This window comes from Macaca fascicularis, chromosome 4 (assembly GCF_037993035.2).
Source record: "Macaca fascicularis isolate 582-1 chromosome 4, T2T-MFA8v1.1".
NCBI lineage: Eukaryota > Metazoa > Chordata > Mammalia > Primates > Cercopithecidae > Macaca > Macaca fascicularis.
Window position 1 is genome coordinate 40,681,822 of NC_088378.1, and position 24,236 is coordinate 40,706,057.

The 24,236-nt window shown below is 40.1% G+C and overlaps 1 protein-coding gene across 7 annotated transcripts in view; it reads right to left on the minus strand.

Moving 5' to 3' along the window:
- The window catches only part of MAP3K5 (mitogen-activated protein kinase kinase kinase 5), a 244,579-nt gene that overhangs the window by 71,281 nt on the left and 149,062 nt on the right, over positions 1-24,236 (minus strand). For all 7 annotated transcript variants that reach the window (XM_074037095.1, XM_065543439.1, XM_065543438.1 and 4 more), the window contains 4 exons: positions 23,756-23,863; positions 15,013-15,062; positions 12,101-12,196; positions 9,912-9,993 (listed from right to left, as the gene is read on the minus strand). In XM_074037095.1, the coding sequence (XP_073893196.1) occupies positions 9,912-9,993; positions 12,101-12,196; positions 15,013-15,062; positions 23,756-23,863 (336 nt within the window). The remainder of the gene's footprint in view (positions 1-9,911; positions 9,994-12,100; positions 12,197-15,012; positions 15,063-23,755; positions 23,864-24,236) is intronic.

Sequence of the window (24,236 nt, forward strand, 5' to 3'; positions counted from 1 at the left end):
CTGAATCTGCTGGTGCCTTGATCTTGGATTTCTCAGCCTCTGGAACGGTGACCTATGCATTTCTGTTGGGTATAAATTACCCAGTCTAAGGCATTTTGTTATAGCAGGCTGGATGGACTAAGACAATGCCCTTCAAGGTCATAGGGCTGCCTCTGTCATCCTCGTCTGGACACTGAGCTCTTTGAGAATTGGGACTTCATCCATAATTACTCTAACCCAGTTTTAGCATGTCGCTTGTAGTAGATGCTTAGTAATAATTTGTTTAATTAATTAATCAAGTTATAGAAAAATGTGATGAGCACTTTTTTAAAAAAGAGCTAGATCCCAAAACCAAACCTTTAGAATCATTATTGGTTTATTCTTGGGTGAAAGCATTTTTCCAATAGATACATTTACAATCTTTTTTTTTTTTTTCTTTTTTAAAGAGTGTTTTGCTGTCGCCTAGGCCGGAGTGCAGTGGTGCCATCATAGCTCATTGCAGCCTTGAACTTCTGGGTTCAAGCAACCCTCCCACTTCTGCCTTCTCAACAGCTGGGACTTCAGGTGTACACCACTATGTCCAGCTAATTTTTTCTATTTTTTGTAGAGATATGGTCTTGCTATGTTGCCCAGGCCGGCCCTGAACTCCTGGCCTCAACTGATCCTCCTGCCTTGGCCTCCCAAGCGCTGGGAGTACAGGTGGGAGCCATCATCCTCAGCACTTTTTTTTTTTTTTTTAAAGAGATGGAGTCTTGCTATGTTACCTAGGCTGGACTCAAAGTCCTGGGCTCAAGTGATCCTCCCAAATAGCTAGGACTCAGGTGTACACCACCAGATCTAACTCTACAACAGGTATGCTTACATAGAACAGTGAAGAATACATAAACCTCGACGAGGCTGCTACAGTTTTCATTTCCCCTAGGAATCTAAGGCATCAGAAGACTATTTTTTAAAAAGATTATGTATTAGATACAGAAGCTGACTCCTGTTGAGCAAAATGGTGATAGTAAAAATGAAAAGGACTTGTAAAAAGAGCAGTGTGATTTAAGTAAAACCATCTCTGTGGGTAATTGCTGCTTTTTCTATCTCCCCTTTCTATTCTGACGAGATATAGATAGAAATTGAAATTGTAGTTTTGAAAGAAAGCTGAAAAGACGCAAGAGACTGGTTCAGCCTAGAAGGATATAGAATTATCTATGTAATGGCCAGAAATAGTAGAAGAGAGCCTGGACCTCAAACCAAGAAAGGTAAGGTCTGTTAACGACAAATACAGAAAAAAACAGTGGTGGGGGGCGGGGAAAGGAGGGTTTTAAAAACTAAAAGATAACATTACATTGCTTATATATTTTACATTCTATTTCTATGGTAATAGGTTAGCAAATCAGGTTGTTGCTAAGGGAAACAAGAATTTCATTCTGAGGCAATCATGAGAATTTTTCTAGAATCATCTCTTTATTGCTGTCTGCCCAGAACAATCTAAACCAGTAGTGGGAAGAGAATCAGTGTAGGAAGACAATATTGACAAGGCCAAACAACGACGTGGTGACTCACTGAGTCCTTGCACTCTTGAGGGAAACAACTACCTTAGAAAAAGCCATGCACTTTCGGCGGGGGCTTAACCACGTTAGGTGAGTAATCACTTCGAAGACTCCAATGGCAGCTTTGTTAATGTTCGGTCTGTATGGCCTTCTTAATATGTAAATGCCAAAACATTAGTAACTACTGATAACATTAATAGAATGCCAAAAACACTGCAGGTGCAAATATCTAGTGTGATGGATCTCTCCTCCCTTATATCTGTATTCACATCTCACCTTCATTTATTTATTTATTTATTTATTTATTTGAGTCTCACTCTGTCGCCCAGGCTGGAGTGCCTAGGTTCAAGCGATTCTCCTGCTTTAGCCTCCAGAGTAGCTGGGAGTACAGGCTCTTGCCACCATGCCCAGCTAATTTTTGTATTTCAGTAAATGATCCACCCGCCTCGGCCTCCCAAAGTGCTGGGATTACAGGTGTGAGCCACCACACCCGGCCTAAATCTTACCTTCTTAATGAGCCTCCCAGGCCTTCCTGTCTAAAATTACACGTCCCTGCTACTCTGTAACTTCCTGAACCCTTCCCTGGTTTATTATTCTCCTTAACCCGGATCACCATCAAACATACTATAGATGGTATTTTACTTATTTGTGTTTATTGTCCATCTCTCATTAGAAAGTAAGCTCAGTCTACAGCCATACCACCCTGAATGCGTCCAATCTCTTCTGATCTCGGAAGCCAAGTGGAGTTGAACCCGATTAGGACTTAGATGAGAGCATGTAAGCTCAGTGAGAGCAGGAAGTTTTCTCCATTTTGTTCTCTGCCGTCTCTCCAGCACATGGAATCCTGCCTTCCACTCAATAGCTGTCCAAAAACTATGTGAGTGCATTAGTGAGATCCACTTGGACCCACTGATGTGGAAGAAGATGATTTTAGGCTGAAATCATCAGAAAAACAGCAGCAGCAGAAAAAATCCTGATCTAAACTTCTTTTGCAGACATAAGCAATGCCTCCTAAAATATAACCTCCAGGAGGTTAATGACCAAAGAGGAGAGATGGACCACTTGCACCTAGAGGAGATGTTGCATAAACAAAACCTCATCAAAACTTTCTGTTCCTCGCACTTGTTTCTCATTAGTTCCCCACCATTCACTTTCTTAAAGTCCTAACCCTCTTTCTTACTAAGATGATATATAAACACTCAACTGTAGCTGTTTAGGGAGCCAATTCTTTGTGTAAGTCTCTTTCATTGACTTAGCATTGACTACATGAATAAACTTTGGCTAGGCACGGTGGCCCACGTCTGTAATCTCAGCACTTTGGGAGACTGAGGCAGGCAGAGTGCTTGATGCCAGCAATTCAAGACCAGCTTAGACAACATGGTGAAACCCTGTCTCTACAAAAAATACAAAAATTAATCAGGTGTGGTGGTGCACACCTGTAGTCCCAGCTACTCAGAAGGCTGAGGTGGGAGGATCGCTTGAGCGCAAGAGATCGAGGCTGCAATGAGCCGAGATCGCACCACTGCACTCCAGCCTGGGGGACAGAGGGAGATTCTGTTTGAAAAGCAAAACAAAACAAAAGAATTAAGTTTGTCTGTTCTCCTATTAACTTGTCTTTTGTCAGTTAATTTGCAGGCCCCCGACCATTGAACATAAGCTGGTAGAAGAAAAAGGTTTTTCCCTGTTCCCAACAGAATGAATGAATGAATAACGAATCGATACTCCTATCATACAACACTATAAGTGATGTATTTTCTCAGTCAGGGAAGTAACTGGGTATTCAGTTTCATATCTGCACAAAAATAGAAATAGGATGTTAAAAAAAGTTTTCTACATGATGATTCCAAACTGACTAAAATAAATTCTAAACCATAATTACTAAGGTATATGAGGCCAATCATCAGAAAAGAAAACAGTAAGGTCTTTCATCACCCTGCAGATATTTGAGTCAAATGAAAATAATGTCACTTTTTTTTTTCTATTTTTTTTTAGACAGGGTCTGGCTGTGTCACCAAGGCTGGACTGCAGTGGCGCAATTCTAGCTCACTGCAGCCTTGACCTCTCGGGCTCAAGCAGAGAGGTCCATACGGATTGGAGGCCTTCTCCCATCCATATCTCTCTCCTCCCAGTTTGAGATATTAGGTTGGTACAAAAGTAATTGTGGTTTTTGCCATTATTGCTACAACCGAATATTAAAACAACTCTGGTTTTGTCACTGCCCAGCTTCAGACCCTTCAGACTGAATCTCTTCTGCTTGGACACCTGGCACCATGCGAGCTCATGTGATTAAAAAGGGCATAAAGCCACCATCCTGCCATGGGACATTAACAGTCCAGTCCAGTGCTGGCTACCAGATTACAATGCATTGAGAAGAGCTAGGCCAGAGGAGTGGGCCAAAATGCTACGAGAAAAAAGTAAGATGGGGAGTTGAGAAATGATTCAAAGAAAAAAGGACACAGGACCTGGATCTGAAAAAATAAGGCTTTGGTCACTAAGTGGGACTGGGCAGAAAAGCTTGTGAGGTTGGGCATCTGCATGTCAAGCCCAGAGGTCGGAGAAGCATGGCCACCTGGAAAGTGGAAAGGAGGTTGGCCCCGCTGGACCACAGGGTGGAAAGGAAAGGGGAAGCTACAGCCAGAAGGGTGAGAATGTTGTATGGTGCAAATACCTCCTTCTACAAAAAGGAGCATCAGCTGGGCGTGGTGACTGTAATCCCAGCACTTTGGGAGGCCCAAGTGGACGGATCACTTGAGGTCAGGAGTTCAAAGCCAGCCTGGCCAACATGGTGAAACTCCATCTCTACTAAAATTACAAAAATTAGCTGGGCATTGTGGTGCATGCCTGTAGTCCTAGCTACTCAGGAGGCTGAGGCAGGAGAATTGCTTGAACCCAGGAGGCGGAGATTGCAGCGAGTCGAGATTGCACCACTGCTCTCCTGCCTGGGCAACAGAGTGTGACTCTGTATCAAAAAACAAAAAGAAGCATCAAAGGTTTTTAATTTGGGGAGTCACAGGATTAAATCTGTATGAGAGATTTCTCTGATGATAACAGAGACAAATCATGAGACATGTTAAGCTATGATAGAGGGTGAAGACCTGAGATCAGGGGAGTGACTGAGAAGATGAAATGAAGGGGCTGCAGGAAAGAACGGGCATGAGGGATTAAGAGGGGATTGGGAGGGGTTTCTCAGGAAACTGGCTTGGGTTACTGGGTAGATGCCTTTACTCTTAATGAAGACATGGAAGGCAGGAAGAAGAACAATGGATACCAAGGCTGGTTAACTCTCATCAATTGTTTGATGATTTCAATATAAACGTATTATAATAATAACATATTAAATTACTTAAGATATGAGTTCATGATCCTTCCATGTCAAAATACATCCTTGAGTCAAAAAGCATAGCTTTGAATCAAAAGAAATAGATTTTCTTTCTGTTAAAAGACAGAAAAGTCCTTCTCTGAGAAGTGGTACTGCGTGATGTTTGAAATAACCTTGTACAATTTATACCAATCTTGGATATTATTTTAAAAATTAGAGGTAGGAAATGACATTAAAGATCTTCTTGCTCTTGGCCCAGCGCGGTGGCTTACACCTGTAATCCCACCACTTTGGGAGGCCAAGGCGGGTAGATCACCTGAGGTCAGAAGTTCAACACCAGCCTGGCCAACATGGTGAAACCGTGTCTCTACTAAAAATACAAAAATTAGCTGGGCATGGTGGTGAGTGTCTGTAATCCCAGCTACTCAGGAGGCTGCGGTGGAAGAACTGCTTGAACCCAGGCGGCGGAGGTTGCAGTGAGCCGAGATTATGCCACTGCACTCCAGCCTGGGTGAAGAGCGAGACTCTGTCTCAAAAAAAAAAAAAAAAAAAAATCATCTTTTCAACTCTAACTTAAGGAATGAAGTAATCTTAGCCCAGCAGGAGTATGAACTTTGTCTGGGGTTATGAAACTGACTGCTGGCAAAGTCAGAACCAGGGCCCGAGGCTCCTGACCCCAGCCTGGAGTTCTTAGTAGATCTAGCTTGAATCAGAAGGAAGAAGGGGCTGGTGACCTGAAAGAAGCCGAATCCCTCTCACAGTTGTACTGCTTCAAATAAACCTTATTGTTCCAGTCAGAATGAAAAACAGTTCCTGCTTTGGGCTTCTAAGAAGTCTTTCAAATTCTAGGAATTAGTTTCACATTTGTAGTTTATAGAACCACATTAATAGTTACTGTTTGCTGACTGCTGACAACACCCTAAGTGAAGTTAAAAACATTAAGTAGCATTTCCTGACCTTGCCAACATTTTTATTTTGTTCTGGGCCGAGGTAGCCAAAGGCTTCAAGGATAATTGACACATGTATTGAAACAACTCTAATTCTACCTTCAATTGAGGTAAACATCAGAAAATAATTATTCTGCATACAAATCTTAACCATTGTGTTAAGATGATCTCTAAAGTAATTCTTCTTGTTTCCACTGTAAAGAATTGGAAGTGGAGGAATTATTTTTAGTTTGTTATTCATGGGCTGAAGTTTGAGTTCAGTTTGTGGTAATGAAATTAAAGAATTCATTTAAATCAAATATGCAGGATGCTGATAAAATAACTTTAATAAAGAATGTTGAAAACATCTAAGAAATGTAACCAAATACATAATGGAGAGTTATAAGTTATGCAAAAATACATGTTAAGGCTTAATAATTCATGTTGGAAAGGTGCCCTGGCTACAAAAGGACCTTCAGGGAGAGGGACAACCATGATGGATCTCACCATCCTGCAGTCCAGAGCATCCCTGTAAACATGCATTCATTCATGTTTTGCTAACAGAACACCCACAAAAAACATCAGCAATATCACTAGCTGGCACAATGGCAAACTAAGCCAAGGCTCTTGAAGCCAGTCTGCTTGAATTCTTCCTACAGGCTCTAAAGTCCATTGGGAATACTGTAGAAGCCATTCTGGGTCAGAAATTTTACATTAATCTAATGAAATCAAAGGATAGAAATGTAAGAATGTTTTCTTTTCTTTTCTTTTTTTTTCTTTTGGGACCAAGTCTCACTCTGTAGCCCAGGCTGGAGTGCCATGGTGCGATCTCGGCTCACTGCAACCTCCACTTCCCAGGTTCAAGCGATTCTCTTGCCTTGGCCTCCTGAGTAGCTGGAACTACAGGTGCACGCCACCACAATCAGCTAAGTAGAGACAGGGTTTCACCATGTTGGCCAGGCTGGTCTCAAACTCCTGGCCTCAAGTGATCCACCCACCTTACCCTCCTAATGTGCTGGGATTACAGGCATGAGCCACCACACCCGACTTCAGAATGTTTTCTTTTCTTTTTTTTTGAGATGGAGTTTTACTCTTGTCACCCAGGCTGAAGTGCAGTGGCACAATCTTGGCTCACTGCAACCTCTGCTTCCCGGGTTCAAGCGATTCTCCTGCCTCAGCCTCCCGAGTAGCTGGGATTACAAGCACCTGCCACCATGCCCAGCTAATTTTTCATATTTTTAGTAGAGACGGGGTTTCGTCATGTTGGCCAGGCTGGTCTCGAACTCTTGACTTCGTGATCCACCCACCTCGGCCTCCCAAAGTGCTGGGATTACAGGCATGACAGAATGTTTTCTAATGTTAAAATAGAATCCTTGAACTTGCTTGAAAAGGCTGTTAGGAGCACTTTGATGAATCAGAGCAATATGATACAAGCTGTGTTTTGTGAGGTCAGCAGACTGACTAAAACCCTCTGGATATTACTAGGAAGAAACCTTAGCATTTCCCTCCTTCTTCAGTTGGTGAGAGTGTTTCCCAGTGCTTGCATAGAATTGCCTAATTAGGGAGGGTCTCTCACAAAGCTTACCCCATATACTACTGCATACTGAATACGGGATCTGGGAGTGGGTCCACCTGCTAGCTCTTTGAAAAGTTTTCACCCCTTTCTTCCTTTACATTATAGAAACCTGGGGCTTAGAAAAATCAGCTAGCTAAATTCTAAGGCAATTAAAGCTGTGTTAAGCTATGCATATGGTTTTTAGAATAGTTCCCAGAGTAGAGCCTGTGAACGATCGATTCAGTCGGTTATAAAGACCAACCTTGTGTAATACGGTTACCACAGCCTGGCTAGGCTATGCATATTTTTGGTAAGAAGCAGTTAATTCCTGAAAGGAGGGTATGAAACAAAGGATAGCTATCTCTGGTAAAAAAAAAAAAAAAAAAAAAAAAAAGCCAGAAATTTGTAACATTGCAGAAGACTTTATAAATTTTCCAGTCATCTCCTTCATAATTCTACATTATTGATAGAATCGTTTCATTTTCAATTTCTTTAAGTTTTACCTTGGCAAACTGCTGTGTATCAACTGAAGCAAAATTTAACACAGAAACAGAGATAACAAGGTATAATCAAACGAGCCCTGAAGTAGGAGTCAAGAAAGCTAATTCCTAACAATCGCTTGAATAAGAAATAAAAAATTGTAAAATATAAAACATACATAAATAAGTATTATCATCTATTACTTCTATAGACAGCAAGCTAATGCATAGGAATTTTTTTTTTCCAAATTAGGTCCGTCATCTTTTTACAACTTTAATGAAAGAGCCTTAGGCTTAACTCCAAATATTAAAGCTATACAATTGCTAGATAATCATAGAACTTAACTACAGGCAGAGTTAACAACTGGCTATTATTATAGGCCAGGTGTGGTGCTTATCCCTATAATCCCAGCACTTTGGGAGGCCGAAGCGGGAGAACTGCTTGAGCCCAGGAGTTCAAGACCAACCTGGGCAACAAAGTGAAATCCCATCTCCACCAAAACAAAAACAAAAACAAAAACAAAACAACAAACAACAAAAAGTTAGCTGGGTGTGGTGGCATGCCCTGGCTGAAGTGGGAGGATTGCTGAGCCCAGGAGGTCAAGAGGCTACAATGAGCCATGATTGTGCCACCGCACTCCAACTCCAGCCTGGGCAACAGAGCAAGAGCTGGTCTCAAAAAACAAACTATTGATTATATTAAAATTTTTTCTCAACTGTTACCTTACTAACTCAGTGTTTTTATAAAAATTTTAGTTTATGAGATGACATTATCAATGTGATCTAATAAATAAGTATGCCAATTAGACTGGTGAGCGACAGTTTCTTCGATTTTACTTTAACATTAAAAATATAATTTTCAGTACGGCTTGGAGGTATGAACTGAGTATTTGTGTCCTCTCCAAATTCCTGTGTTGAAATCATAACCCCAAGGTGCTGGTTATTAGGAGGTGAGGCCCTTGGGAGGTGATTAGGTCTTGAAGGCAGAGCAGAGTAACATTAGCGGCCCGGTAAGAGAGACCACAGAGAGCTAGTCAGCTTCTTCTATCATGTAAGGACACAGCAAGAGGGCACCTTCTATGAGGAACAGGCCCTCACCAGACACTGAATCTACCAGCACCTTGATCTTGGACTTCCCAGCCTCCAGAACTATAAGAAAATAAATGTCTGCTATTTATAAGCCACATTGTTTACGGTATTTTGTTATAGCAGCCCAGTGGACTAAGATACTTGGATTCAGAGTTCTCTCCCAAGTCAAACACTGGGAAGAGCTTGGAGAAAATGGTGGCCATGTGTCAAGCCTGGAGAAGTGTCATCCTTCAGACACTGAAGATGCTGGAGTCAGCATTCTTGACACACTCTAGCATTGGTCCTTGCAGTGGAGGAAGGCTCCTCTTCACACAGCACACATGGCAGACAAAATGGACACAAACTAAAAGTAGGTAACCAGCAGTGAGGTGCAGTGGCTCATGCCTGTAATTGTAGTGCTTTGGGAGGCTGAGGTAGGAGGATTGCTTGAGCCCAAGAATTCAAGACCAGTCTGGGCAACATAATGAGACCAAGTCTCTACAAAAATAAAAATAAAAACCATATAAAAGTAGGTATCCATAGTGATCTGTGTCCATCAGACATTAGTAAAAGGATTCCAGTTGAAAAGAACAACATTTGAAGTCATTGTTATCCCCTCCTCTCTTAATTCCATTAATCTCTCATGGTTTCGGGTTCTCTGGGTAGCATATTAACGCCTGCCACAAGCGTGCTATCAACCAGAATCTTCACTGAATCTTCTTTGTCTGAATTGCACATATCTCAGAGGAGAATAGAAAATGTGTAAGGACACCATGGCCCATGCATTGACACTGTCATAGATAAAGCATAGTTACTTGCTATCAGATAAGTTAAATGCTAACACTTGGTGCTGCGGAATAAAAATTCTCTGATGTTAACTTTTTAGCCCTTTTTTATGAAAGGGATTCCAGAAGTTGTTTTTAACATTAAAGGAAAGCTTACAGACAGTCTCCTACCCTTCATACACCCTGCCTCCTGCCTCAGTAAGGCTTCAAATAGTTTGTTTTAAAATGAACTCTAAATGTAGATGGACACCTAAGTCATTACCTCCAGCGAGTCACTTTCACAGTCTCCTTCCTCTGTGCTTCTCCCCTTCTCTTCGGTAATGGTGTTCACCATCTCAAAAAACCTACAATACAAGTTAGCACATTAGCATCCATAACACAAACAATAGTAAATATAAGCAAGTACATCTCAAAGTGACTTCAGAACCAAAACTGACAGCTAAGAGAGTCTCTAGAACCAGGCAATAACACACTATCACAATCATGTGAAAAATACAATTTTTCAAAAAGAAAATACAGGTTGGTAGAATTTTCTAGAAATTTCTAACCTAATGCCTCACTTCAAATACATTTTTCTTCAGGAACTCTTCTTGTAAAGTTTTTTTTTTTTTTTTTCTGTAGACCATTTAAGAGACAAGCAAAGTGATTATGGTGACAAACAGATTGGCATCCTGATTGCTGTGGCTAGTCTGTTCTGAGAGGAGGCTGATGGTTCACAGACATAAAGCCGGGAAGCACTGTGCACAAGGGCTGATGATCCCACAGGCAGGTCAAGCTATGTGATGCCAGACCAAGGGAAGAGCAGGTTATGGTGTGACAAGAAAAGTTTCCCTAACACAACTCAGAATCTTTCTAACCCACCCATCCATCCATTCATTCAACAAATACTCACTGAGTGTCTACTAGGATAAAGAACTGTTCTGGCCATTGAGATCATGATGATGAACAAAGTCTGTCTTGGAACTTGGACCCCATTGATGGAGTTCTCATGTGGTGTCAACTTCCTCACTCTTCCTATCTCTATACACATTTCTTAGAGGTCCATGACAAGAAAAAAATTCCCAAGCATGATTGGAATAACAGTATGCACTCATGATGATTAAACAGCACAATGAGTGAGAGAGAAAAGCTAGTTCAACCAAGAGGAAGAATAAAGTGAAAGATCAAAAGAAAAAAAATCTGGTCTTACAGACACAATTTAAGATCTGGGTTAAGGATTTGCATCAGCCACTCATGTAAAAATTTTCAGTATGAACATCTCTAGGCAGAATATAACACTCAGCAGTGGGATGGGAGCACTAGTGTAATTTTCAGAAGCTTGCATTCTGAAGTCTCCTGTGCCTGATTCAAACCCCAGATTTTTATGCTTATTGACTACATGATTTTAGGCTATACTCTCCAGGACTACTTTTTTGTTCTTTTCAATACAGATATTAATACTACCCATCTAATGGGGTTTCTTTGAAGACTGAAATATTCATCCCGGGGCACACACTTCATAAATCTTAGCTATAATTATCATAGAAATAAGTCAACAGACTCGAGAGTTTAAGTGTAAGTGGATAATTAGTCCATACAAGAGCTAGGAATTTTCTTATTTCCAAGTGTTTTTTTTCCCTTACCATATGTTTTATAATAATAAAGATAAAGCTTGAGCCAAGAATTGTGGATTCAACAAACACTTTTCTTTTTCACACCAAGATAAAAATGAACGACTGTATATTGTAGCTAGTGTATCAGTCATTTATAATGAAGTTAAATAGTAATTATTTAAATAAGAACAATCCCCAGCAAAATTCTGAGTCCAAACTAACTTTCACCTATACTTTGGCTTCTAAATTATCACTCACTTCTCTAGTTTCCCACAGTCATAGTGTTCTAAAGAAGTAAGAAGACTTTAATTATTAGCCCAAGAGAAACATACAATGGAGAAAAACACAAACGTACAATGCAGTCCATGGATTTTTGGATGATCTCTTTTATTGGCATAGATCAGATCACCGGCTCTTAACCCAGGGTTCACCCCCACCAGAACACCCAATATAATTAGTCTGAGGTGGGGGCCATGTATGTTTTTTCAAAGCTTACCAGTGAATCTAACTAATACGAGCCAAGGTAAAGAGGTACTATTGTATATGATACTGAGATGATTTATATCAGTAAGTGAGCACTTAAAGTATGCATTATAATATTTAACAATTAACCAGTAAGTCTTGGTTAATGTTTCATCTGTGGGAAAATAAGTTATGACTAAGATAAAGTTTGACTTATTAAAGAATCCCCCCCAAAATCTGTTAAATTTATGACATAATTATAAAATATTAGCCCAAATAAAATATTTATATAACCACATAGCCATGAATTCTTCACAGAAGGTACATGTTCACTCATTAGTTGAAAATAATGATCAGGTAAGAATAATCTTTTTCACACACAATGATTAATACATACTTTTTACAATGAAGTTCTGTACAGAAATAGATTTGGAAATCATCAGAATTGTGGAGCACATAAAGAAAGCAGCATCTTTCTTCAAATTTAGAAATACTGAAACAAGCAAACAAAAAAGCATTATTCAGAGAACTATCAATTCTTCTATGGTCCTATGATGAAAAAGAAATAAGTTTTAAATTCAATCCCATTTATATCTATGTTGTTTATAACAAGCAGTTATAAATAGCACTTTAAAAAGTGACATTTCCTGCACCACACTACTAAAATTATTTACTCTTCTGAGAGGTGTCCTCCTCCTCATGTCTGCAGAGGAGGTCTGCTCTAGGGTGTTGTAAGCACACGTAAACTACACATCCTTTCAACAGAGCAGGGAAAGGCGTCCTGCCTACTATAGTATTCTGTGTGCTGGGAGGAAAAGCATAAATATCAACTGGCTGGCCGACCTCAGTGATTCTGGTGCTATGCAATCTGTAGAACAATGAAATGCTTCCGAAGCTAGGCAGGCAATTTGTGGAGGCAGTAAAAGCACCTCATTCGTTATAGAGATTTTAGAGGAGTGAAGCAATGCACAAGTGCACTTGGTTAGGACTCAGTGAGTGGCTGACTTTACGGCACTACAAAACAGTTTTGAGTCAGCCCACTAGGCCATGCTGTTTTATGCCAGATTGGCAACCATTTTCTGTAACAGGCCAGATAGTAAAATACTTTAGGTTTTGCAGGCCAAACTATGTAATTCTGCTGCTGAAGCATAAAAGCTGTCTAAGAGGATGCATAAATGGACATGGCTGTGTTCCAATAAAACTTTATTTACAAGACAGGTGGGTGACCAGATGTAGTCCATGGGGCATAGTTTGTCAACCCTTATTTTATGCCTTTGTGTCTGCTGTTCCTTCCATTTGGAATGCATATCGTCTTTTACTTTTAAAAGAAAACTCTATTCACGATTTAAGGCTCAGCTTAGACCTTACCTTCTCTCCCTGCCCTACTTCTGCCCTAAACAGAAAGACTTCCTCTTACACCTGTGTTTCTGAGTTTACTTCTTTCATTGCTCTTCTCACACTGTTTTGTGATGAGTTGTTAAACGTCTGTTCCTCTCCCTGCTGGGCTGTGAGTTCTTCAACAGAGGAGTTGACGTCTTAGTCATTTTTGTATATTTGGCAGAACAGGACTCAACATTTGACACGCAGCTCGTGCTTAGTTAATGCCCACTAACTCGAGCTGTGCAAGTTCTGAGGTGACGCAAGGCAAGCTGCTGACCTAGTTGGATTTTCTTCCATAGTTTGTCATCTCTTCTTTATGGAGGAGGAGGCCAGGAAAAATGAGCTCTCTTTGAAGTCACAGACTACAACTCAAGTTTCTCAGCATATAAGCCAGCAATAGTCAGATACTAGCAGCCTATGTCTAAGTCATAAATCACAACAACTGTTACACAGGGCTACCACACCTTATTAAAGAAAATGTATTCACTGGAAAACAGATATGATAAAGTGAAATTTACATTTACCATACTTTCTTAAGTGGATTGCTTAAAAATGCAGCAATAAATAGTGAGTGCCTTGTTAGACTGGCTTTAAAAATTAAATATTAAGAGTACAGCTTTATTTGAGAAAGTATCGACCAAAAGATATATAATGAGTCAGTCCATCATCTTGCTTCTTTCTGTTCAGATCATTCATGAGGTAACAGGTAGCTTTACCAGGAGAACTCTAATTATTAGTGACTCAGACCGCTGTACCAATTTATGCTCTAATAAAACCAATTATTATTATTCCAAAAGCAACAGGATATTGCATAACCAGGCTGCAAAAATCTGTTGTCTCTCATTGCTATGACGTGGGGGTAAACAGTAGTACGCACATCTAACTTGGTTTGAAATTTGCAAGAGTTGATTCAGCATGAGCTTCAATAGAACAATTATTTAAAGACTTAACCACTGACTCTTGATTCTTAAAAAAAATCTTATTTCTAAATCCCAAGAAATGGCATTTTCTGAGCTACTGGCATTGGGACAGCAGTCAGAACGGAACCAAACTGAAGTTCACCACTGTAATCTCAAGATCAGGGCAGGAAAGTGACCTCACGGAAAGTTTTTTGTTTTTTTTTTTAAATGGACTCCTTATCATCTGAATTTATTAATATTAGTGGCAGGGGCTGGGTGGGGTGGCTCACACCTGTAATCCCAGCACTTTGGGAGCCTGAAGCGGGCGGATCCCTGAGGTCAGGAGTTTCAGACCAGCCTGGCCAACATGGTGAAACCTCGTCTCTACTAAAAATACAAAAATTAGCTGGGCATGGTGGCGTGTGCCCGTAATGCCAGCTACTTGGGAGGCTGAGGCAGGAGAATCGTTTGCACCTGGGAGGCGGAGGTTGCAGTGAACTGAGATCATGCCAACTGCACTCCAGCTTGGGCGACAAGAGCAAAACTCTGTCTCACAAATGAAAAATAATAAAAAATAATAAAATAAAATAAAATAAATAAAATTAGTGGCAGGATACATCCTGGTAGATGGCATGTGTGCTTTGGATCCATGCAAGGAGAGATGAGTTCCTGGTATATCAGAAGGACAGAAAATCATCCTATTACATAAACCAACAGCTCCGCTAAAGAGGAACTCCACATGGCTGAGTGTTATCTACATTTTGATGCTGGTCCACAGTTCGCATTTACCCCACAGTTACCATATTTAAGTAGGTCACGAGCACAGAGTCACCTCAACCAGCAGTGAACATTTTGTTGCAAATCTTTTCCTGCTGGAGATAGTGATGCTGAAGAAGGTTGGGTGTTTCCACCAATTGAATGATTCTTGACATTCTTTGTATTTTAAAATCATGATTAAAAGTTCTATCTAGCCCATGAATAGTGGAGAAAAATATCTTACAAGTAAACAAAATGTACCAAGGAAACTTACCTCACTCCCCTGACAGAAGAGGCACTAAAATTCCACTCATGTATACCTTTCTAGAACAACAAGAAGAAAAAATAGAGTCATCCAAATGGAAAATAACATAACAATAATTTTGTTTAATTATTTTTAAAGTGATATACACAGTCATTTTTCCTGGGACACTATTTTTCATGAAAGAATTATCTGGATGGAAAGCACGATTCATTCTCAAGTCACAAGGGTAATGTTTACTCTACTTAATAATTCCTGTACTTCAATAAAACAGCTTCCAAAAGAGCCTAGGAGAATTAGTCTCATTAAGTTCTAAAACTTGATTCTAGTAATAACTGTTGTGTGTTAATTTTTAAGTAAAAAAACTCAATGATCAAGGTAATTCTATTAGTACAGTTGAGCAATATTTCTTTTCTGAGAAAGATAAACATTAATTTGAATAACATCTCGGCAAGGTTTTAAAGATAACTATTTCTGAATTATCTTTAGTTAAGATTTCCAACTAAACAGGTGGCTCTATGTCTTCAGAAAGTAGTAGAGCAAGAATGTAGTGCCCATCATAACTACAAGGTATTGCTACCTAATTTATGCAAAATTTCATATGCTAATAAAGTTTGAACATAAAAAATTTGATTGTCATACTATAAACATGGGTGATTTGCAGAGCGAAGGTGAAGAAAAATGTGGGAATTTATTTCTTGAGTTTATTACTAAAGCTAAGATAAAATTATTATCAAATTCGTATGTCCCTAAATTAATTACAAAATGGATCATAATCCCTTTAAAAATGTGTGACAATATAAAATTAATAGCATAAATATTTTTACAGAAATAAAGTAGTTTTTCCATGTGTCTAAGTTGAGCAAGTACAGTACAGCAATAAACTGACACTGAAATTCAATTCTATAAATTTAAAACAACCAGGAAAAGGAGTTCTTACCCACCCACTGCCAGGAGGCTGAGGTCTGGCCTGGGTTAATGAAATGGGTGGCAAAGCCTTGTGGCTCTGAGGTGGCCTAGAACCCTCCTTTTGGCTAAAGCAACTCAAAAGCCACAATTTATATCTACAGCCCATAATTCTTTGCCAGGTCCATGCAACTTAAAATAAAAATAGATCCTCTCAAGTCAGATGTGAATTTACTAAAAAGCTAGTTTCAGTGCATATCAGTCAGGTCACGGGAATGTGACCTGAATGAACACAGAGCAAATTTTGTTGCATGAAGTCCAGGAGGGCAGATGCCATAAAAAGGTACTCATGGCATGTGGTGGCTCTCTTAACCAGAGTACAGAGGGAGTGAAATTAAAATAGCAGCCTCCAGCTTCAGCTGGTAATTTGGAAAGTTGCTTCTAAATCCTGTTGGCCTCAGGTGAACTTCTAAATATATATATGACCCAGGAGCTGCAGCCGTTACCTGTACACTACTTGCGTGCAATGCAGCCTTATCCTCAGAGCCTGCAGCTGAGCTGCTTTCCAAGACCATGTCCAGGAGCAGGAGGTGGGAAGCAAGTGTAGAGCTGAGGCAGTATGCAAACCCGCCCCTGAACACAGCAACTGGCAAATACTAACAAGACAGCACTGGTAAAACGCATCTTCTATCAATCCTTTTCTGGGAACAGCTAAGTAGAAATTTTGGACTGGTTTCGTAGGAAAGGAGTGGAGTATTTCCAGAATGCTTGGTTCCTGAAAAGTTGCCAGTGCTGCCAGGGAACGTTCCATTTCAGTGATGTAAATAAAGCCCAAGCCCTGAGATGGAAGGTGGAAGGAGGCCTCCCTCCCCACCTACCTGTAGGACCCACCACAAGGAGGCGCTGATGACCTACAAAGCCAACAGGTAGTTTCAGGGCTCCTGGGACCTGTCTGGGAATTAGGGAAGAGCGGGTCCAAAGGCAGCGCTAGCGATAATTAGCCCCAGCAGGCAAACCAACACTCAACCTAATTTAATCAGCACAAGCACCATTTTCTAGGAACGGGTTAGCTGCAGATCCCAGGCCCCAGTTAGGGCTAGAATAGGAGCTGGAAGTTAATGCCGTATTGACTGAAAGTGGCAGGAGTTATACTGTAGTAAGCACTGTCGGCTCCCTCAGCAACTGTCATTCCCTCCTCCTCTGCTGACAAAAAATAAATTTTGCCCAGGTTCAGGTGGCAATGTTTATGAATGGTGAAATCGGTAAGTCTAAATTGGCCATGGCAAGTTCATTTGCCTTGCTGGGGATAGGTGTAAGCATGGTCATGTGATACAACTTATGGTATAAAGGAGAGCGCTTGGCCCTCCTCCCTGGGACGCCGCCTGTGTGAAGTGCTTCTTGGAATAGCTAGCTACTTAAGAACATGAGAGGAACACCAAGAGTATGCAGAGAAGCCAGAATTCAGAATTCTGATGCTGAAATTACCCTCAGAATCACCCCACCTCAAAATTTATTTTTTTTCGTCCAGGCTGGAGTGTGGTGGTATAATCATAGCTCACTGCGGCCTGGATCTCCCAGGTTCAAGCGATCCTCCTGCCTCAGCCTCCCAAGTAGCTGGGACTTACAGGCAGACATCACCAAACCTGGTTAATTTTAAAAATTTTTTTTGTAGAGATGGGGGTCTTGCTACGTTGCTCAGGCTGGTCTTGAACTCCTGGCCTTAAGCAATCCTCCTGCTCTGGCCTCCCAAAGTGCTGGGATTATAGATGTGAGTCACCATGCTCAGCCTATAATTTCTTGTAATATGAAATACCATTTATTTAAGCTGCTTTCAGCAGGGAGTTTGTAGCAGAAAGCATCCTTGGTGGATGAGAGCATCAAATCATCTTAATCTAGAATCTGGGGTAAGCATGTTTCCCTCATAAATTTCCTGGGCCTTCTGTGAGTGGCCACTGGCTGGAGCTGGAGTGAGGGAGGAGAATCAGCACTTAATCTTCCACTAGGCCCCTGCCTTTGCTTGATAATCCATGAGATAGTCCAAGGGTGCCCAAACTTCAACCCCCAAAAGCGGGGGAAATTCTAAATAACCATTTAAAACATCCTGCAAATAACTTCTCTCTTCCTCAATCTAAGTTTTTCTTTCATTGTACACATTCAGACTTTCTTCAAGGACTAACTTACTTTTTAGCAGCAGCCATTCATTCAACCAAGAGAGAACTGTTAAAAGATCGGGATTTCAATTAATTTTACCCCTGAAGGTAGAGCAGCTCTCTAAGAGTGCCTGGGAATTGGTATATAATGTGCTTAAAGTTTTGAAAGTTGCAGTATATATATATATACTAGCTCACAGAGCTATTTATTCCATATTTTAGAATAAAAATAGAGAAGGAGTGACTAAAGAAATAAACATGATAAATGAAAAAGCTACATTCTCTATTCTAATTTTAGGAAAAAATTTTAAACATTCTATGATAAAAGCAACCGATGTTTAGTTTAACATAAGACCTATTAAACTGGTTGCTTCTCTGTTAGCTATAGATGTTTTAAAGTAACATGGTAATAATAAAGTTTTTTTGTTTTTATTGCTTGTCCTCCTTCCAATTTTACCACTTTTATTTTAAAAAATTGAGAAAATGGTAGTGATAATGAATACACTATGGTTAGAATCAGGGTTTGCAAAGAAATTGACATAAATTCAGAATGGAAACTGATACAAGAAAGCTTCAACTTTTGAACAAGGAGAATTTTTAGCACTAAAAGTTATAGGAAATAAGGACAACATAAATATAATTCTTCCTGATCAAAAGATGGTGAAAATGGAAAATGGACAGTATACAACTTAAATTTGTAACCCTATTTCATGCACTTGTTTATATCCTAATATATATCCTAATATTTCTTAGTAATATGTAAAATGTAATAATAATGTAAAAATTGTCTCTGTAATTGTCACAAAACATAAGAGAATTAATACGAGGCTCACTTTACTGAGCAAAGAACCTCTAGGAAGGAGAAAACAATAACAAATAGCTGGAAATAGTACTCATTTTCCAAAAATCTCTGGCTTACTTTCTGTTCTTTTTCTGTCTTCCAAATTCTTCTGGCTCTCTACTCATTCTCCAGGCCTTGCTAATCGCTAATTCCTTTAGCCTCACTCTGTTTCCAAGTGTCCTTGGATAACCTTGCTCTTTTCAATCAAGCCTTTGAAAATCTCCTCCTCCAGTCCTGCTCTCGTCTCCATAATGTTCATGTCTCCTAACTTCTCTTAGTTTTTGTAGTTTCCACTGGATGATTACTGTAGCTCAGTTTGTGAGAACATGTATGTATATACTTGCATACATACAAAACAATATAAATATTGCACTGCACTGTAAAGCAATATCACTAACATGTATATAGACAGTTATATTGATTATTCCCAATTTTGCCACTGGATGATTCCATTTGGAGTCTTGCCATCAGTTTCAACTAAACACGTCCAAAATGAAATTCCTCATGATTCCTCTACAACTCAGGTTTTCCTTCTAAGAATCCTACCACCTTTATCAATGCAATCAAAACTTGAGTCACCTTATACCTATTCCCTCTTTTTAACCCTTCTTCCTAATTTGTGATTAAGTCGTATACTTTTCTTTCCAAATCATCCATCCCTTTGCAGTCACAATTGTATTATTCCACTCTAGGATCTCTACCTGCCTCATATCTAGCTAGTTCCTCTACTAGTCTTCTCTGTGACCCTCCAGAGCCTCAGACTTCAGAAATCAAATGTCAAGACCAGATCAATTTTATAGCTACACTAGCAACCATTATGGAGCACTTGTTCCAAGCCACTTAGCACTGTGCTACATGATTTCCATTCATCCTCTCATTTAATCTTCACAACAATTCTATGAGGTACTATTATTCTCATTTTACATATATGGCAACTAAAGCATGAGGAGTTGAAGTGGATGCCTAGGCCACGAAGCATGCAAGAGGTAACGTCAACCTTCACACCTATGCACTTTGATGCTGACCCTGGGTTCATAATTCATATTCTGTTCTGCCTTCATGCCAGCTCTCAGATTTTCAGAAACGTGAGTGACGTCCTGTTTCCTACTGACACATGCTTAAAATTCTTCTTCCTAGCTTACATAGCACTGTAGAGTTTTATGTCATCCTGCCCACCCAATCATATCTCCCACCTCCCTCAACACGTTTCCCCTTGTGGAACGAGTCAGACTCTCCCAGCCCCTGAACGTCCCATGCTTGCTTTCACTTTGGTGCCTTGGTTGGAATTCTGCCTTATTCTTCTAATCCAGTTTGTCTTCCCGTGTTCGTTTATCTCTTCCAGTTCTACGCACAGCCAAAGTACAGGTTCCACTTCCTTTAGGAAGCCTTCTCGAAGGACTCCATGCCTCACTGATCTTCCTCCTCACTGAAGGCCACAGACCAAGAACCTATAGTGTCCTCTTCAGGAACCGGCACAGTCCCAAAGTCCACAGAACTCAAAAGAATGCTGGTAGATTGATTTGCTCTACTATCATCTCAACAGTGCTTTCCTCGGGTGTAGCGTGATGCATTCTAACATAATTAAAATAACATGTTAGAAATGTTGCTGATGGGGGTGCTGGGGCAATGACTTCTTTCAAAGTCTTCCCTCTATTACTTCGCTCATGGAAATGAGTCTCACGGGAAGCTATGTCTTAGCTGAAAGCCTGTCTTCAAAGTCCTTTATCAAGGAAGTTTTCTGTTATGAATAAATTAGTATCACAAATAACTTTTTCAAGTGTTTCTCCATACAATTGACACTCCTATTAATGAAAAAGAATCAAGCTTCTGACTCTGCACATAGTGGCAAATATTGGCATGTGTAATTTGGGGCTGGTTGGGTGATCGAAGATCCTTAAGTTACCACAACCTATCGGTAGAGTGTCTCTAAAATTCAGATGCAGCCAGTTCCACACTGACTTGTAAAAGTGTCAGCTAGGACAGTGTTTCACAAACTGGGATTGGAGAAAGACCACAGTTCTGAAAGATGCTCCTCAGTATTCCTCAGTGCTACTAGATGGACTCGGTGTTGAGAACGTAAGAATGGATGGTTTTCTCCAAGCTTATTATGTAATTTCACGTTGCCAACATTTAGTGTGCCTGCTAAAATACTAAGTTACAAGACTTAACACGACCAACTGTATCTAAATATAGAACAAATTAAAATATAAATAACATGCATTCTGGGTGCTGCTTAGTATCTATTCATTTGAAACACAAGACACTGCCCTTCCTAGAAACTATAGCACTGGGACCAGTGATTTCTTGCCACTCTGATAGAGGTCACAGGGCCTGGCCATGATTGACATCCAGGAAGGATCTGTCCCAGCTGACTTGGACATATCAGAGCATGGGACATTCTTCTTGCTAGATTATGGACATGCTGTGTTGTTTTCCTGTTGAACTTCCTAAGGTGGTGGTTCACATGTGAGATCTGAGTCTACCTCATAGAATTGTCCTCAGTAGGTCTGACATGCACATTAGGAATCTGCAATTTATTTTATTTTATTTATTTTTTGAGACAGAGTCTTGCTCTGTCACCCGGGCCAGAGTTCAGTGGCACAATCTTGGCTCACTGCAACCTTTGCCTCCCAGGTTCCAGCAATTCTCCTGCCTCGGTCTCCTAAGTAGCTGGGATTACAGGTGTGTGCCACCACGCCCAGCCAATTTTTGTATTTGTAGTAGAAATAGGGTTTCACCATGTTGGCCAGGCTGATCTCGATCTCCTGACCTCAAGTAATCTGCCCACCTCAGCCTCCCAAACTGCTGGGATTATAGGCATGAGCCACTGTGCCCAGCTGGAATCTGCCATTTAATTAAACCAGCTCCCTGGGTGACTCTAATGCTGGTGTTCCAGGGAACCACATCTTGAAAAGCACCATCCCCAGGAACCAGCTTAGCCATAAAGTCAAGGATGTAATAATTCTTGAGCTACTACAATTGAGTAATTTAGTATGTTTACATCCCTATTAAAGTTATCAACCATGGCTACACATCAGAATCATGGATAAATCTTCATAAAAATGCATGTGTCCAAGCTTCACTCTAAGTATAAAGGATTCCAACTCAGTCGGTCTCCTGAGATCCAGTGTATTGCAGATAATTCTGATGCAGAGCCAGGTTTGTGTACCAGTTCAACACCAACAACCTCCCAAATGATTACTCCCATGCCATTTAAAGAGCAAAGCAGGGTTAAACTCTGGGGTTTCAAAGTTAGGATTTAGTCCATATAATATGTACACTGCAGTCATTTATAATTGTTTTTGTTGTTATTGTAGTTAAGACATTGAACATTTATTATATACCAGGCTCTGTGAAATGCACTCTACCAAATTATTTCATTTAACCTTCACAACAACCTTTCGAGGCGGACATTATTACCTCATTCTACAGATGAGGACACCATAGCTTGGAGAAGACAAGTTGCCCAAGGGCAGTGGTAGGATTTGAATCCAGGTCTATTGATTCAAGTCCACATGTAAAAAAGTGCAAGCCCATACTCCCAAATCTACTTCCTGATTCCACTTCCTGCTTTATTTTTCCCTCTTCACCATTGAATATACCTATACATTTATTTATTGGTTTATTGCCCTCTCTGAGTGGAAAGCAAGCACCACGAGGGCAGGAATTTCACTCATTTTGGACACAGCTGTTTCCCCTAGAGTCTAACACCATGTCTGGTAGTGCCTGTCCAGAGTAAGTGCTCAATAAATATTTATTAAATGAGTAAGTTGATGAATGATGGCTAAATAAAATTATAAGGGCATTCTGAGAAACAGTTATGAGAAAGAAAATAAATTAACAATCTTTCCACAAGACTTCTCTCATATCTGTTGGTTTATCCTGTGGACTGAAGCCAGGTCCTGAAAATGTCTGTTTTTAAAAAATAGTAGGATGATTTGTACATGCATTAAAACTGATGAATATAGAAGTGGAAAGGCTTATCCACGTGACTGCTATGAACGGAAGTGAGACTGTTTTAAGATCCTTCTCAAAATAGGTGGTCGCACAGCCCACCTCACTTTGTGCACAGCACACACTGAGTCAGTGGCTAATCTGAGATTTAGCAACTACTTAGATAACAAAACAGCTAGATGTAATGATAACTATAATGGTACCAGCGTAAGATTAAAAGTGGCATCATTCTGACAGGCTTCCTAAAATTAACATATGCATCTTTTATGTCATGCATTTTAAGTATTAGTTCTTTGGTGCATAACTTACAGCATGAATTTACAAAAGAGAAATATTCCAATTCTGAGTATGTTTTGGATGGTTATGCCATCTATAATAAAAATCCAAATAGTTCAATTATATTTTATTAATATTGATGAAAAATTCATAATTCAAATTTAACAAGTTTTATAATACAGAATGCATTTATGCCAAGACAGACACACAGCTGAGCTATTTCTTCTTAACTAACACAGACATTTGCTGGAGTATATAAATGCTAGAAGAGGCCGGGCGTGGTGGCTCAAGCCTGTAATCCCAGCACTTTGGGAGGCCGAGAGGGGCGGATCACAAGGTCAGGAGATCGAGACCATCCTGGCTAACACAGTGAAACCCCGTCTCTACTAAAAAATACAAAAAACTAGCCGGGCGAGGTGACGGGCGCCTGTAGTCCCAGCTACTCCGGAGGCTGAGGCAGGAGAATGTCGTGAACTCGGGAGGCGGAGCTTGCAGTGAGCTGAGATCCGGCCACTGCACTGCAGCCTGGGTGACAGACCGAGACTCCGTCTCAAAAAAAAAAAAAATGCTAGAAGGGTGTAAAGTCCTTCGTTACTAATGCTCTTGTGTTGATAATTGCACAATTTACCTTGTCATCAGGAAGCACGTGCCAAATAGAGATTGTCTTTTCCTCAACTTCATTGTTGATAGACAAATAAGAAGGTTGATAGATTTTGGTTGGTTCTAATATTAATACCTTGAAAAGATAAGGCAAAGAAACTAATATCAGTGACTTAAGATTGAAACCACTTAGAGTTGCTGAAACACCCCACCACCAATGTAGAGGATTATTGGATGAGCTTCTGAGTCTGTTGCCAGAGTAAATCATTTCAACTTCTGATTGCTGTTATTCCTATAAATCCTTCAAGCATTTTACAGTATTTATCAATTATCATAACGTTCAATAATGCATCACCTTGTATTGCTAATAAACTTAGACATACATTTTTGAAGTCCATATATGGGCTCAGCTATCCTCAGGGAATCTACTAGCGATAACTTTTAAAAATCTTCTATTTTATCATGTACTACATAAGCTATTTCTATAAATATAAACGTGTCAAAGAAAG